Raw genomic sequence first — 14,624 nt, 5'->3', positions numbered from 1 at the left:
CTTATTGATAATTTCAAAATTTTTATGGTCAAAATTGCTATTTCTTTGCAAGTATTATGTTTAACATATTTTAGACAAAATTAATCAAATACAGTGTTTCACAAGTACTCATGAATAAATTTGCTTTGTTTTGTATATGTTTTTAACTTAACATTATGAATGTTGCACATTTTTAATGTTACAATTGCTAACTCCTGCCAACTGCTTTTATCTTGCCTATTTTATTTTATTTTATTTTATTTTATTTAATGTATTGGTGCAGAAGCTGTTGGGCTGACTTGATTTCCTCTTAGAATAAGTTATTTATGTACTGTAAATATTACAAAATTAACCTATTTAATGTGTTTCACATAGTGATGGAATACCTGAAATGAAAGGACTTTCAATAATATTATAATTTAATGTCAAAATAATTTTTGTCTTGAAAAACAAAAGTGGTATTTAAATAAATAAAGATATTAGTTCATTAACTACTTTAGTCGGTCTCTATATCCATGCAGACAACATTGTCATGGTGGTGCACTGCAAGGGGAGAAAAAAGTACAAGAAAACCCAAATTGCTTTTTATTAATTGTTTTGATCATTAAACTCTTTAATGAGGAGGACCAAAGGTTTTTTGGTACATTCATACAAAAATCCCACTGAATAAAGGTCCAAATAATTAGGAACTTTTACAGAAGGAAAGGAGAACATTCAAACTAAAGTTTTTTTTTTTAATGCAGGGGATAGGCTCTGGCTACTATGACCTTTCTCCATTTTGTACTTTTTGGTTGTTTTTTCATTGCAAAGAAAAAACAAAAGAAGCTTTAAAATGGTGTACTCATCAGAAAGTATTGTAACAACAAAGAGCAATACTGACGAAAGTACAACACAATTCTTTAACCCGTATAACATGAATGTTATGTTACCTCGGTAAAATGATGTTTACTGAGGCTGGTAATGCATGGGGATGAAATGGAGATGTAAAGATGGACTGTAGGCCTCTACTAACAAAGCCATTCACTGAGGCAGCTCAGAAATGTTTCATGTATCTTGTCAACAAAGTTGTTCTCTTGATTATTTTTTTTTTTGAGTGACAGAAAAGCATTTATAAAAGCACAGAGATATTATTTTAGTCCACATCCAGGCAGCTTAAGTGGCTGATAATGAAGCAAAAGCAGCATAGAAATGGGCATAAAATGTCATAAGCTAAAGAGTCAAATGCAAAGTGATGTTTATAACCATTCCTGCTTATCTGAGCACTATCATAGAACTAAGAGTCTACCTTTTACCAGGAAATAAAAGTTATCTCTTAATGTGTTTTTTTTGTTTTATCAGAAAGGTTTAAAGATAATCACATTGTGGTTCCTGCACATTGAAGTAGCATGTTATACCATGGGATTTTATGCGTATTTCATTATTATTGGGGTTTTTTGTTGACAACAAAACTTTAAATGGCTGAAAACTGAAGACGCAGCTCTTCTTGCTTTGTTGTCCTGTTAAATTCAAACCTGCTGCGCAGTCAATGATACAGTTAAAGTGATGCAATACGGCTTTCAATGCGCTGATTGATCCAGGCAATGTTTGCAGTGGAGGAACCGCAGGAGGTGTTTCCAGAGGCTCATTCTCTCTTTTTCCCCTCCTTTTATTGGTCAAAGCCTCTGGTGAAACCGTCACCATTACATCAGAGTTCAATGGAAAATCTTTGTGTTATTTTCCCAGAGGGTCTGATGACTAATTACAAGAACCAAATACGGACGTCATTCATTTTAACAATGGATGGAGAACAATAGGCCAAATACATATTCTGGACACGACTTCAAGTTCTACTAATGGACAAGAATTTATTCATTTAAACCAGCACATCGTCTTTAGTTAGGACTTTAAGCCACATTGAGTTTTTACTTTCAGGTCACAATCAACCATTTAAAATAATATCCATGAGGATTTGGATTTAACAATTGTTTACATTTTTTGCCATATCTAGAGGCTGTAACTGAATGTTGTTCTTGATGGTCTTTCTAGTGAGGTTTTAAAGCAGCAGGTTTCATTTTGGTAGAAAACTAATTAGTTTTATTGTTGCTGACTGCTCCTCAATGCGCTTGAGGCAATTTAAGTTGAATATTGATTGCTGCATTTTTAAATGACACAGAAGCATAAAGAACAAACAAAAAAGAATAATTTAGCAGGTCTCCCTCTTGGCAGTGCTTCAGGTAGAGCATAAGAACAAAGCAAAGTAAGACAGATTGGGAAGATAAATAACAATCCTGTTCCCATTCCTTCACAGCAACCGTCCCTGGGTACTGAGGATAATTAATATTATTCTTTGGATGTTGAAAAAGGTCCTATTCGCCCTTCTGACACATCAACTTTGAGCTCAGTCCATGTACACGTTGTCTCCGGTAGTTTAGCTTAGACAGAGACTGAATCAGGTGTGTTAATCAGAGAGCAGAAATATTTGGAGTTTTATTCAACTTGGAAACAATCTCCTTTCACAGTTTTAGCTGGATGGTTAAATCATATTTCTAGTTTGCAAATACTATGCCTCAAAAAAGCTGCAAAAGCAGAGCAAGTTTTAAAGAGAAAAACAACAGAAGCGTCTGCATGTTTACGTGCAGCACTGACACTGCTTCAGGCTGATTAGGTGTAAGCAGGATGTGGAAACTTGGGAAACTCTTCATCTTTTACCACTTTCCTCTTGATGAAGGTCATATTGTGCTAGTTAGTGTTTCCTATCTGAAATGTGGTCAGTAGGAGAGATACATATGGCCCCAATTAAGCTCCATAGATGCAGTTCTGTTATAAAAGTCAAAGAAAACATTTCAGTTTTGGTTCCTTTAAATTTCCTCTGCACAGCCGAATACTGTCTGACCAACAAGTTTAAAATAAGAGTTTTGTTGCTGATAAACTCTTATTCTGCAGTTCTACAAAAACCTGAGCTCAACTGAGAAACCTGGCTTAATACCTCCAGTAGGAACAAATCTAGTCTTATATTTTTTTTATTACAGAACAGGCTTAAGAGATCGAAATTGGTAGAAGGGAACAAACTCAGAGGCATAGAAGGTTGACTTGGAAGCTACCGTTTACATATTTTTATTTTTTTTTTATGAAAAGTGACTTTCTCTGAAAGTTTGTCTACTAGAAGGGAGTTCTATTTTTTTTTTTTAAGTCAAAGAAAGGAGCAAAAATGTAAATTGGTTCCCAGGCGTGCTTTTTTAAATTTCATAAGATATCTAAGGAACTACAACTTTTTTATCCTAAAGAACTGAGTTCAAACTCTAACTAGAGCTGGAGTTCCAGTGAAGTAAGGATGAGAAAATACAAATCACATTTATTGTCATCGTATTCATAAAAACAGTTCAATAAAAATTTGTTGGCAGCAGCATTTCAAACAAAAAAACAAACAGGTAATGAACACAATTTTCATGAAGTCCACATTTAGGAATTAAAATGTTTTTTTTTTATTTTGTTTTCATCTGAAAACATGCCAGCAACATCATCCACAAAAAAATTATGATTTTTCCACTAGCGAAAAGTGGAAAATCATCATAATTGAACAGAAGACTTTAAAAAATCAGTCTGTATTCTATAAAACACATTAATGTGTTTCATTGAGTCAAAATAAATGAACTTTTAAAGAAAGATTTTTACTTTATTGAATATGACTCTCACGTAAGATTAAAAAATACAGCAAATCAAAAACATATGAATAATGTATTGTATAAAAGAACAGGAAAAAATGTAAAGCTTAAATATTTTTACACCCTACAGTTATTATACATTCTGAAGATAGGCTGTGCTTTCTAAAATTTGGACCAACAAGCACAAAGTTGATAAAATAAAATCCACCACATAAATACATTGAGAACAATTACACTTTTATGGCTTTTTTCATCATGATAGATGAGCTTTCCAAAGAAAACTGTTATTACTCAGGCTGAAAACAAACACAGCAAACCTTTGACTTGTAAAGTTACAAGTAAAACCCAACCTCAACTACTGTGCGCTGTTGTTTTCTGACTGAAACTGCTCTGGTGGCGTTCTTTTGTTCCCGTGTGTACACAAAGGCAAAGCAATCATCGGTTTCTGAGTGACTCTGAATGTTAGGCAAACAGAAAAACCAGGAAGAGATGTGCAAGAGAGGCTCGTCAGGCCCATTAAAAGGCAGAATGTCACAGAGGTGGCTGAAAGAGAAGAGAAAAGAACTGCTCTGAAACCTCCAAAAACTGTAACAGAGAGGCAGGGAGACCAAACTTTTGTGTTTTTAAAGTGAAAATAGGTCGGATGTGCTGGGCAGTTCTGTACATGCTGGTCCTGTTGACACTCTGCTGTCAGCCTTCTGTTGAGAATGATGTGGGGGTTGCAGCTTCCTGTCCGCAGGACCAGAGGGCATTTCAGGGGTCCTGCTTTGAGCTTGTGGATCAGCAGCTTCCTTTTCAGAAAGCTGAAGATTGGTGTGAGGAGAGGGGAGGACACCTCGCTTACATCCCACATAAAGAAACTCAAAATTTCCTCGAGAGACACCTGGACCCTCAAAAGGACATTTGGCTTGGACTGGCACCGTCTGGAACCCCAAAACCGCAATGTTCTGTGAATGAGGAAGGTAAACAGAACTCTACCAGCAGCTGTTTCATCAATGGTTTTTCTGAAGATTCATTAACTATCCTGCTCTAGGACAACATAAATCAGTTGGGTTTGAAGTCCTTTAAAAAACATGAACTTTGACTCCATGTGTCTCACTAGAGGAAAATATTAGATTTTATATCTGTAAATTGATCAAAGTGTTCAAAGAATAAACCTATCTAGCAAATCCAATATTTAATTTCAAAATAATATTCAAAAATATGTTTTTCCTGAATGAATTCACTTACAAGCCACCTTCAGTGTTGTGCAAATTCACCCTCAACAAGTTTTAAGTTTAGTTTGCACATTTTAAAACTGAATTAATTCATGTTCATTTACTAAATTAAGTGTTTAAAAATGTATATCTATTATTGTGTAATATGACAATAAGTGCATGAATTCTGTCTTTGTGCTGCAGTAGTGATTTAGTCTTAGAAGATTATTTAAATTAGTTTATCTATTTCGTTCTTTAATTACCTGAACTTTAATTTTGCAGAATTAGTGGAGAAGGTGGTTTTATTTACATATTTGTCCTGCTTTATTCATCTAAAAAAAGTCAAATAAGTCTGATAGCTCAGAAAATCTGTATAGCAATACTATTTATTTATTTTTTTTAATTTAGGTTATGATGAGATTAGTCTTCCTTTGTGTTTGAGCTCAAAACCTGCACAGATAAAATCTGTGCTGGTATTTTCCCATACCTGTATTTAGTATGGTCTGGGAGAATAGTTAGAAGGAAGAAAATGCACTAAGGTGCAATATTGTTCCTTATGCTCTGCAGTACTTGCAAACCAGCAACCAACAGCAGCATGTTCCAACACCTTAAAATATGCAAAGTGTCTTCAAAAACAGGAATATATTCATTTGTATCGGGCTGAACCATGGAGCCTTAGTATATACTGTGGCCTACAAATCTCAAATTCCAGATGTTTTTGGGAAATAAAACCAAATTTTTCCCCCTAAAACATTCATCCATATCGTCCTAAAAGATATGGATGAAAAATAATATTCCAAGAACTGATCCAGGGTGACTGGCGCTCACTTTAGCTTTAGCATTGCTGTTGTTTTCACAGAAACTTAACTCTCCTGACGAATGGGGTCAATTTAAATCGTCCCCAAAAATAAATATCTATTGTCTCTGTCAAAATGCACCAACCATTCTTATTGTTTTCAAGAAAGGTTCTTATTCTTGAATACAACTTTTTTTTTCAAATGCTTTTATCCTTTATAATCTTAGAACTTAAATGGAGAACATCTACAGGACTTACAACCTTCACTTTTTTGCATGTTCATCAACACTTTGCTTCATCGTCAGGTCCTCCTCTCTCTTGGTTGGACGGTTCACCTCTCACCTTCTCCAAGTGGCAGAGCAGCCCACAGCCAGATGCAGCTTGTGGATTCATACTTAGACTCTCAGGCTTTCACTGGAAAGCCACAAAAGACTGCAACAAAAGCATGCATTTCATCTGTCAGTTTGGTATGGATTATGAGTCACGGTGTGAGCAAAGCAGCATACTGAATCACTCTTTAACCTCCTCCTGAAGGTGTTTTTCTTCTGTTTCCCAGAACCTGGAAGAAGAATCGCATGTTTGGGTCACAACACCACTCTGCAGTGTGGGTCTGGTCAAGTGTTAATGATAGACGGGGCTGTCTTCGGTCGCGACAACATTCATTACTGCCGACCCGGGTTCTACACACCAACATTCACACAGGACAGGTGCAGCCCGGTGAATGTGGCGGCCTCCATTAAAGGTAAAACACAATCTGTCTGGTTCAAATAAATTATTTCTTAAATGGCCGTTAATGTTTGTCCCTGCGTTTTACGTCAGGCGGGCTAAAACCACTCTTATCTGTGTAACAATTATAGCTTCTCATTTTGCCAGCCAAGCTCAGAAATGGAAAAACAAACAGCAATTGAATGCCTCTTAAAAAGTTCCGGATAGATGCAAACAGGAAATTCAATCCATCATTGAATGTAGTGTTTGCTCTCCTTATCACAAATAGCATATTGTCTCATCCCGGACATGTTTGAAAGGAGTAATGGACCGTTAGGACATTTCCAGAAGAAAACCTTTGTTGCATAAAAGCCTCATATTGAAATCCATGAATGATACCCATCAACTCATTTAAAATATTGACTCATGCATGCAACCAATGACAGAGGAAGGATATCTATGAATTCATCTTCCCGCTTTCCTCAGTTGTGAAGTATCTTCATATTTCATCCTTTGTCAGGGAAGATAAATACATTTCATTTAATGTTTGCACAAGAGAAAAACACTCATGACTCCCATCAACAATACCTGAGGTAAATCAATAACAAGCTTCTGTGTGACCAGCTGAAAACATTTCATTCAGCTGGGTTACAGTAGAATAAAGACGACATTAAGGATAGAGATGGATAGCAGGAACTTCGCTCTTAATGGCGAACTAATATTCTTTACCAGAGGTCTGCAACCTTTACAACCCAAAGAGACGTTTTTACCAAATAAAACATGTGTGGAGCTGCAACTGTCACAACAGTTATATTACGAAGCAACTTAGAATTTTACATAGAGAGCTACTCTAGGAAATGTGTCATTTTAAAAGAACCAACATGTAACTTAAAGTAAATATTAAAATAACATTTTGCAAGAAAAGGTTGAACTTTTCTCAAAAATGGAAATAGAAGTAGATTCCAATCTGGCGATAACATAAAACATGTAAAAATATATTATTTGTGGGACTTTTAGTGTCATTCTTTGTGTAAATTAATTAGAAATATTGCAGAATAAAGCTGCTGAATGAAACTACATTTGAGCCATTGTAGAACCGTATCTTTCAGACCTCAGACAAATAAAATAGTAGCTGCAAAAGCTATTTTTGATTTTGCAGCTACCAAAATAGCTGTAGGCTACTGTGCAAAATTGTTTAGATTTCTTAATTTTTTTTTCTTCATTCCAACCACAAGCCTTATCAGTGTATTTCATTGATATTTTTTTTTTTTCAAATTGAATTCCAAAAATATTGGCATTCATTTCATATTCAGCCTACTTTAAGCTTGTATGGCTAAATAAAATCCTGTGCAGCCAAATAAATGTAGAAATAATTATAGTTATCAGACCCTGTGTATATGTACTTTAATCCCTGTAGAATCCCAGCTATTCTGTGAAGGTTAATGAAAAATATTTTAAATGAAAGCATGAGCCAGTGTTGGAAGAATCCTGTCAACATCCAGACCTCAACCTAACCTAGAGTTCATGGGAAGATTTGCAGTTTATTTTCACTCATATTCTTCATACAATGTGACTCACATCAGGCTGTTTTGTAGCTGTAATTACATTTAAAATTGGGTGATTTAGGAGGGTTTAATAAATGCACATGACACAATATCAGACTTTATAAAACAAATGCGAAAACCATGCACCATTTTCTAGCACATTATGATTATGCATGACTTTTGTTGCTCCATTAAATGAAACCCCAATTAAAAACATTTCCCTTTGTGGTTGAAACATGACGAAATGTGGAACAAGTTGAAGAGGTTAGCATTTTAATTGTGCTATTGTCTGATTTAATTACTTTTCTATTTCTTTCAAACTCATCCTTTTCAAATAATTATCTCAACAACTTTGGTACGATTAAAAATCTGAAAAACCCAGAATAACTGGACAGTGCTTCTGAACCGCTATGATTTTACGGCTTATTTAAATGACATACGTAATAGTTTCATTTTTATTCAGCCCACCATGTTGGCAAGTGTATTTTTTAGTAATTACAGATTGGAGACTAAAATTAACTTAATGTCTCGTGCAGCGGCCTTCTCGTGAACCTGTCAGATTTCAAGACATTTTCTCCATTGTTGCATAACCTTTCTTTATGTGTGACAGTAAATAGCATCTGGAGCTTTTTGTGTGTTTCCCAGCTCATTGTGAAGAACATCAAATCTGCAGAATCAGTGAAGTCATGGGCTCATTTGATGACCTTTGCCCTGAGCAGAAGAGCTACCTGACTTTGGACTATCACTGCAAGGATGGTAGGACGCTATAATATCCAACTCTGGCAGGGATTCCAGTTTTAAACCTCTTTTTTGTTTAAGTATTTCCAAGACTAATGCATTCTTAGGTCTAGAAAATAGGACTGAAATAGATAAAGCTGCATTTTATTTATTTATTTATTTTTTCAGATCATTCATGCTCATTGTCAGTCCAGCTTATTTGCAAACTCTGCAACCCATTAGAGCCCCCTGCTGGCCTGGAATTAAATTCTGTTTGGAGTTTCAGAAATTCCTTAACTCACTCTGATTATTTGTCTGAAAAGTGCAAGAAAATAAATTTAACTGGGGTGGAATTGTTTAAAATTAAAATCATGCCGCTGCTTTCAGATGATCAAATCTTTTAGTTTGACTTTTCAGTGGAGTTAGAATATGTAAAAGAGAGACACCTTTGTTCACATCCTGCACAGATTCAGTATTCACTGCAGACTGCTGGCGTGGCGTCATGCTCTTTTAAACAGAACGCCTCAGTCACACCTAAAGTTTTGTGGAATATTTAAATGTCTTTCATCCTTTTTTCTTTGCTGATGCAAAAAGATTGAAGTGCTGAAATACCTTTTACTGTCTTACACTAAAGCAGAGCATTTGGTATTTTACGCAGACATTTTGTACTTAATGTGAAAAACGTAAAGACTATAAGTAAAAGGATTGTTTTATTGCAAAATGTTATGCTTTCCCTTATAAAATAAAAGATATCAGGATGAATCAGATCAAATATTTGTGCTTAGTTTCTGCCTCTCAGCTCTTTATGCCAATTTGTATATTCACTTTGTTTAAATCTTTAGTAATCACATTGTCAGTGCCGATTGTGGCTGCTGTTTATGATGACATCACCATTAAAATCAAATGGCATGTCCAAGCATCATGGGAAAACTGTAAGTTGAAGACTGGAGACGGACACATTTTTCATCTGCGTGGTCTTTATGGGTAAGTAATGAAGCCTTTCACTACGGACAACTGACTAATAAAACAAAATCCAAATATCCTTCATGTATATTTGATACTTTTTGACTGTTTTACTCAAAATCATCTGCCCAGAAAATCTCCTCAGTTTTCCAATTTGCTTCAGCCACCAGCTTGTATAGTCAAAGCACAGCTGTCAGCATTTCCCTCTCTCAGTTCATCTTGTTTTTCTTTTCACTCTCGTCAGATATTTATCCAAATATGTTTATCTATTGTTCTGCTTGTCTGAATTTAGCATAAATCTAATAAAAATTAATAAACATTTAGACTCCACATAAATTTAGCTTCAAAGGAGACAAAAGTTCTTCTTATTTCTCTAAGTGCTCCAGGATTATTGAGGTTTTTCTGCATGTTTATTCAGTTTATTTGATAATTAGTTCAGTCATTCCTAATCATTGTCAGATAAACATTAAACATTGAACCAACTTGAGTTTAATTAACAAACAACTTGTTGGAAAACTCAATACAACATGTGATTATGCTGTCACCAAATATGAAAACATGTCATGCACTTTAATCTTTATTTCATATTGTGAGATACAGTTATAGCATTTTCATTTATGTTCACATTTTAATTTAAAATAAAGCACTTTGAATTACCTCGTGTTTGATTGGTGCTCCACAAACAACTGTACTCTGCTTTGGCTTCAGTAATGAAGTAGAGTATTATTAGTTTGGCTTTACTCATTTTACCCATGTAAAGCAGGAGATCAATAGCTTTTATAATAACAAAGAAGTGAATGCATTTTTAAAAACTCTGATTTGCATCTTTAGTACTTTTCTGATCATATATAATTTGTATTCGTTTTGTTCCCCCAAAAGGCTAAAAGCCCACACAAAAGTCTCTCCTTTCTTCTGCCTGTGAATGTGTGAATTTTCTCAGGTTGAGGAGCAGCGTCAAACAGAAATACAGCCATCCTGGTACATTTGTTGTGTCGCTTGAATGCACCGACAGTGAAAGAAACATTACAGCCCAGGAGATAATTACCGTCGAAGAGCCTGTTGCAGAGATTGGTGCCATCAGATGCTTTGCTGGAAATGTGTCTTTTTATGAAATCGACTGCAGAGCCCTGCATGGAGCAGCGTTTCACATTCAAATACAAGTAGAAACAGGTAGGAAAGAAGGTGAACATAATAAAACATATGTCATCTTGCCTAATTTGACATTTCTGCTTGAGATATAGGAGGGTTTTTCTTTTTGAGCCATTATGTATTTCCCAGTGTATGTTTTATTTTAAACTGTTGGTCACCATGAATGTATTTTTCCCATTTTCAGGAACAAATGTCGCCTACAGAATACAAATCGATGACAGACTACTAGCCGGCTTACATGCTGTACGAGGGAATATTCCCCACAACGTCACTTTGAGCCCAGAAGCGGTGAAGCAGCTCAGCCCTGGCTGTCACAAGCTCACTCTCTACGCAACCAACTCGGTGACTTTTCCAGAAGTTTCTACAGACCTTCAGGTACATCAGTGATAAATGCGCCTATGCTTGTACTGTTGGTGTTTTTTTTTTCATAATTTTGCAATCAACGCCCTGATTTTTTTAAATTACAATCCTAATTGAGGTATTAGAGTTTTAATTTAACCTTTTCTTAATATAATGTGTTCTTTATTGATCCCTATTGGGGGGATAAAAACAAGTAAATGACAGGTGAGGTAACAAAATGGCACAAACTTGCTGCTAAAATAACATAAATTGATTGCTTTGATTATTGAATCAAATCAGCCTGTTGGTGGCAAATGTGCAAACTCACCATGGATCCATAACCACACACGAATTTCATCAGTGTTATAATTTTAACAAACCCTCAGTTTAGATTTCTGCATTTAAATCCTGTGGTGTTCATCATCTCAACAGTAATCCTTTAACATATTTAAGTTTAATCCTTATTTTTTAAACTGATCTGAATTTCTCTTTTAGATGGTAATCTATGTGTTTGGTTTCCCTGGATTATAAATAAGACACAGAGGTGTAGGTTTTCTAGTGTCTGGCTATGAGGATGGGCTCGAGTTCACCCTAATGAGTCGGTAAAGGAAGTGAAAAAAATTCAAAACATTACAGTTAAAGATTCTAGACAGAGTCTAGACATGTCAGGCATTTGGGAGTTTTATTTTGGTGTGTTGATTCTGAGACAGAATCTTAATTGTTGGTGTTGAGTGCTTGAGTGCTTTATTGCCAAATGGTGTACAGATTTCCTTTGCAGTAAATTTAAATCCTTGTTTTACTGCTGAGAAAATGTGAACATAATAAAATTATTTGATTTGTAATTCTACATATGCTTCAGGTCTGTGTCTGGGAAGAGCTCGCCGGGCTTCGGGCCAGCCTGCTGAGAGAGACAGATGATTGTTCTGGCTCTGCATGCTTTACTCTTGAAGTTTCACTTGACCGCGGAGAACCTGTCCTGCTCCTGATCTCACTGACTGGAGAAAATGGGACGTTTTCTGAAACTAGAGAAATGAGTACAACAAAAGACATTTTTCAGATCAGTCACCCAATTCAAGGTAGGTAAAAAAAAAGGGGAAGGCTCCCAGAGGGAAAAGCTGAGCCAAATATGAATTTACTGGTAATCATTTTGGGGATGTTTTATAGGATCTGCCCCGGTGAAGATTAAAGCGTGGAATGCTTTTTCATGTCTGGAGGTGGAAGTGCTTGGCTCCCGTGATGAAAACTCAATGATGGATCTGAACAGTCCTCATGATTTGTTGATCTTTCACAAGAAAATGGTAATTTACTTTACATCAGACAGTTTTTAGTATTTGGGAACATTCAGGGTAATCGGTAAATATACATCTTGTGTTTACTTTCAGAGGAAAAGGAATGCACAAGTTGCAGATAACACAGTGAAAATCATTGCAACTCCTTCGAATTCAGTGAATCAGACAACTGCAACAATTACACTTTCTTCAAGTGATCCTAGTTTGGCAGACCCAAAGGTCACTGTTTGGTGGACATGCAGTAAGATCTTTGTTTTGTAGTTTTATATTACTTTTGAAATAATGCTAGGAATCAAAACAATTACATAGATTTGTTTGTACAAATGCATGCATATGAAAACCAAAGGTATGTTGTTTTAATTTTGTATGTGTTAGCTACTAAATATTGTTAATAAACCCATGTATTTCCAACTCGGATTAAAATTAGGTTAAAATTAGGTTGAATAATTTGTGGGTTAAGTCTCTGTGGGTGCTAATGATACAACTTTTCTTTACAGGTAAAAACTGTAAATGTAAACCAGAATCCGAGGATTCAACACAAATAATTCCAGGAAATTGTCTGCCAGATCCTTTAAACTTCTATAAATACACCTTGACGATTAAGGTGGCACATAATGATGTGAGAGAGAAATCCATTTGCATCACCCTCACCCCAGCTTTAGACGAATCAGATCGAGTGAGGTACTGGAACCAAGAAAAAAATCAATATTTATTTGTTGTAAAAGAATTTGAGTTATTATTTTTTTATTACATTCGTATATTAACGTATTTAGATAGCTGTAAAATAAATAACAGATTGTATTGATTATTGCACAGTTCTTAGAATAGCATCACAGACTTTAATTAATTTCCAAAAAACCCCAAAGTTAAGCCAATGACAAAAACAACAACTTTGTTGAGGTAAATAAAAATATGTTTTAAGTCAAACAATGACATTTTGAATTTGCAAAATAAATCCCTTACACAGATTAAAAAGGTTTGGGCCAATGCAAAAGTTAAGTGCAGGAATAATAAAAAAAATATCTGAATGACTCTTTTTATATCCGCTTTTTTTATTGAAATATTGCTTTATCTGACAACTTTAAGTGAATAATTTTTGTTTCCTTAGTGATCTTTGGCATTATTAGTATCCCAAAAAACCAGGGGCTTAGGCCAGGCAAGAATTTTTTTATTTCTTAGATTTCTCAGATAATTGGCTCCTAATAAGCAAATTATGAATTTATTTTATTATTCAAACTTAAGAAATTTAAAAAAAAAATAATGCACTTTTGCTTGTGTTTTTCCACCACCACTCTCTTTTTTTATCACCTGCTCCCAAAAAGAAACTTTAAGCATTTGTTTTCATAAACGATAACAAAAGCAGTTAAATTCCCCATATTGAGATCATTGTGGTAGAAACAGCTCAGTTGTGCTATTTCTACAGCAGCAGGAGGAATTATTTCATCATTTCTCCTCCACCAGACTCAGCAGCTATGAATTTGGGAAAAAACATGTATCATCTGTGTGATCACAAGTATAAGACACGGAGCAAGAAATTACAAATTAGATGTTTTTTTTGTTACTTTTTTCCTTTTCAGTCATTATCTGGTTATTATAATAACTAGATAATTGTGGAGAGGTAATAGAGAAAGCAGCAAATCAAATAATTTAGTTTTTAGGTAAAAATTATAATGACTTTTTAAGTCATGTTTTTTTTAAATAAATATAATTTTTAAATATTTTACATAACATATGAAAATATATAGGAGCTTACGGTTAAGGGCATCCATGTTAATTATTTTTGATTTTTCATTTCACAGCTTCACTTGCATTGATAATTGTAGCCCAGCGTCGCATTCCGAAGACACAAAAGTTCAAATGAATTGCAGTTCTTGTTTAAATTATAAATGGTTCACTGAGGAGACAAAAGTCCAGGACTGGCCAGTAAGTCTCATAAATTATGCATGAGTTGATCCAAATTCATGAGCAGTTAAAAAAATAATATCCACTGACTAAACAAATGACAATGTTCATTTCTTCACAGAAAGAGACAAGTGACTGCTACAATGATGCAAATCAAATTCCTCTCGTTGAAAAACAGGACAGTGCAACAGAATATGTCATTAAGAAAAAATACATTAAGGAAGCATCACAAAGGCATAAGAATGTCACTGTTGTGTTCATTTATTCAGGTGTGCATTTTTTTTACTCTTTAATTTTTGTCCTATAAACAGTTTCTGGTGATGCTGAATCATCAGAAATATTTGCTAAACCTTTGAGAGTGAATAAATGTTTAACAGAAGGCTGTTTGGCTTTCAAACTCAAGA

General features: G+C 34.9%; 1 protein-coding gene across 2 annotated transcripts in view; it reads left to right on the top strand.

Annotated features, from left to right (window-relative positions):
- Window positions 1-3,683: 3,683 nt before the first annotated feature.
- The window catches only part of LOC103460357 (polycystin-1-like protein 2), a 48,042-nt gene continuing 37,101 nt past the window's right edge, over window positions 3,684-14,624 (top strand). Inside the window, exons 1-13 of one of the 2 annotated variants that reach the window (XM_081604565.1) lie at window positions 3,684-4,582; window positions 5,918-6,079; window positions 6,169-6,354; window positions 8,507-8,617; window positions 9,421-9,562; window positions 10,482-10,711; window positions 10,875-11,065; window positions 11,889-12,105; window positions 12,194-12,327; window positions 12,412-12,559; window positions 12,816-12,999; window positions 14,118-14,241; window positions 14,342-14,489. In XM_081604565.1, the coding sequence (XP_081460691.1) occupies window positions 4,264-4,582; window positions 5,918-6,079; window positions 6,169-6,354; window positions 8,507-8,617; window positions 9,421-9,562; window positions 10,482-10,711; window positions 10,875-11,065; window positions 11,889-12,105; window positions 12,194-12,327; window positions 12,412-12,559; window positions 12,816-12,999; window positions 14,118-14,241; window positions 14,342-14,489 (2,296 nt within the window). In that variant the 5' untranslated portion in view covers window positions 3,684-4,263. The remainder of the gene's footprint in view (window positions 4,583-5,917; window positions 6,080-6,168; window positions 6,355-8,506; window positions 8,618-9,420; window positions 9,563-10,481; window positions 10,712-10,874; window positions 11,066-11,888; window positions 12,106-12,193; window positions 12,328-12,411; window positions 12,560-12,815; window positions 13,000-14,117; window positions 14,242-14,341; window positions 14,490-14,624) is intronic. The other variant, XM_008402479.2, reaches the window with a different exon arrangement.

The sequence above is a fragment of the Poecilia reticulata genome, chromosome 2 (genome assembly GCF_904066995.2).
Source record: "Poecilia reticulata chromosome 2, P_reticulata-male-v2, whole genome shotgun sequence".
Classification (NCBI taxonomy): Eukaryota; Metazoa; Chordata; class Actinopteri; order Cyprinodontiformes; family Poeciliidae; genus Poecilia; species Poecilia reticulata.
Note: the sequence above shows the minus strand (reverse complement) of the source record. Positions and strands in the feature narration are given on the sequence as shown.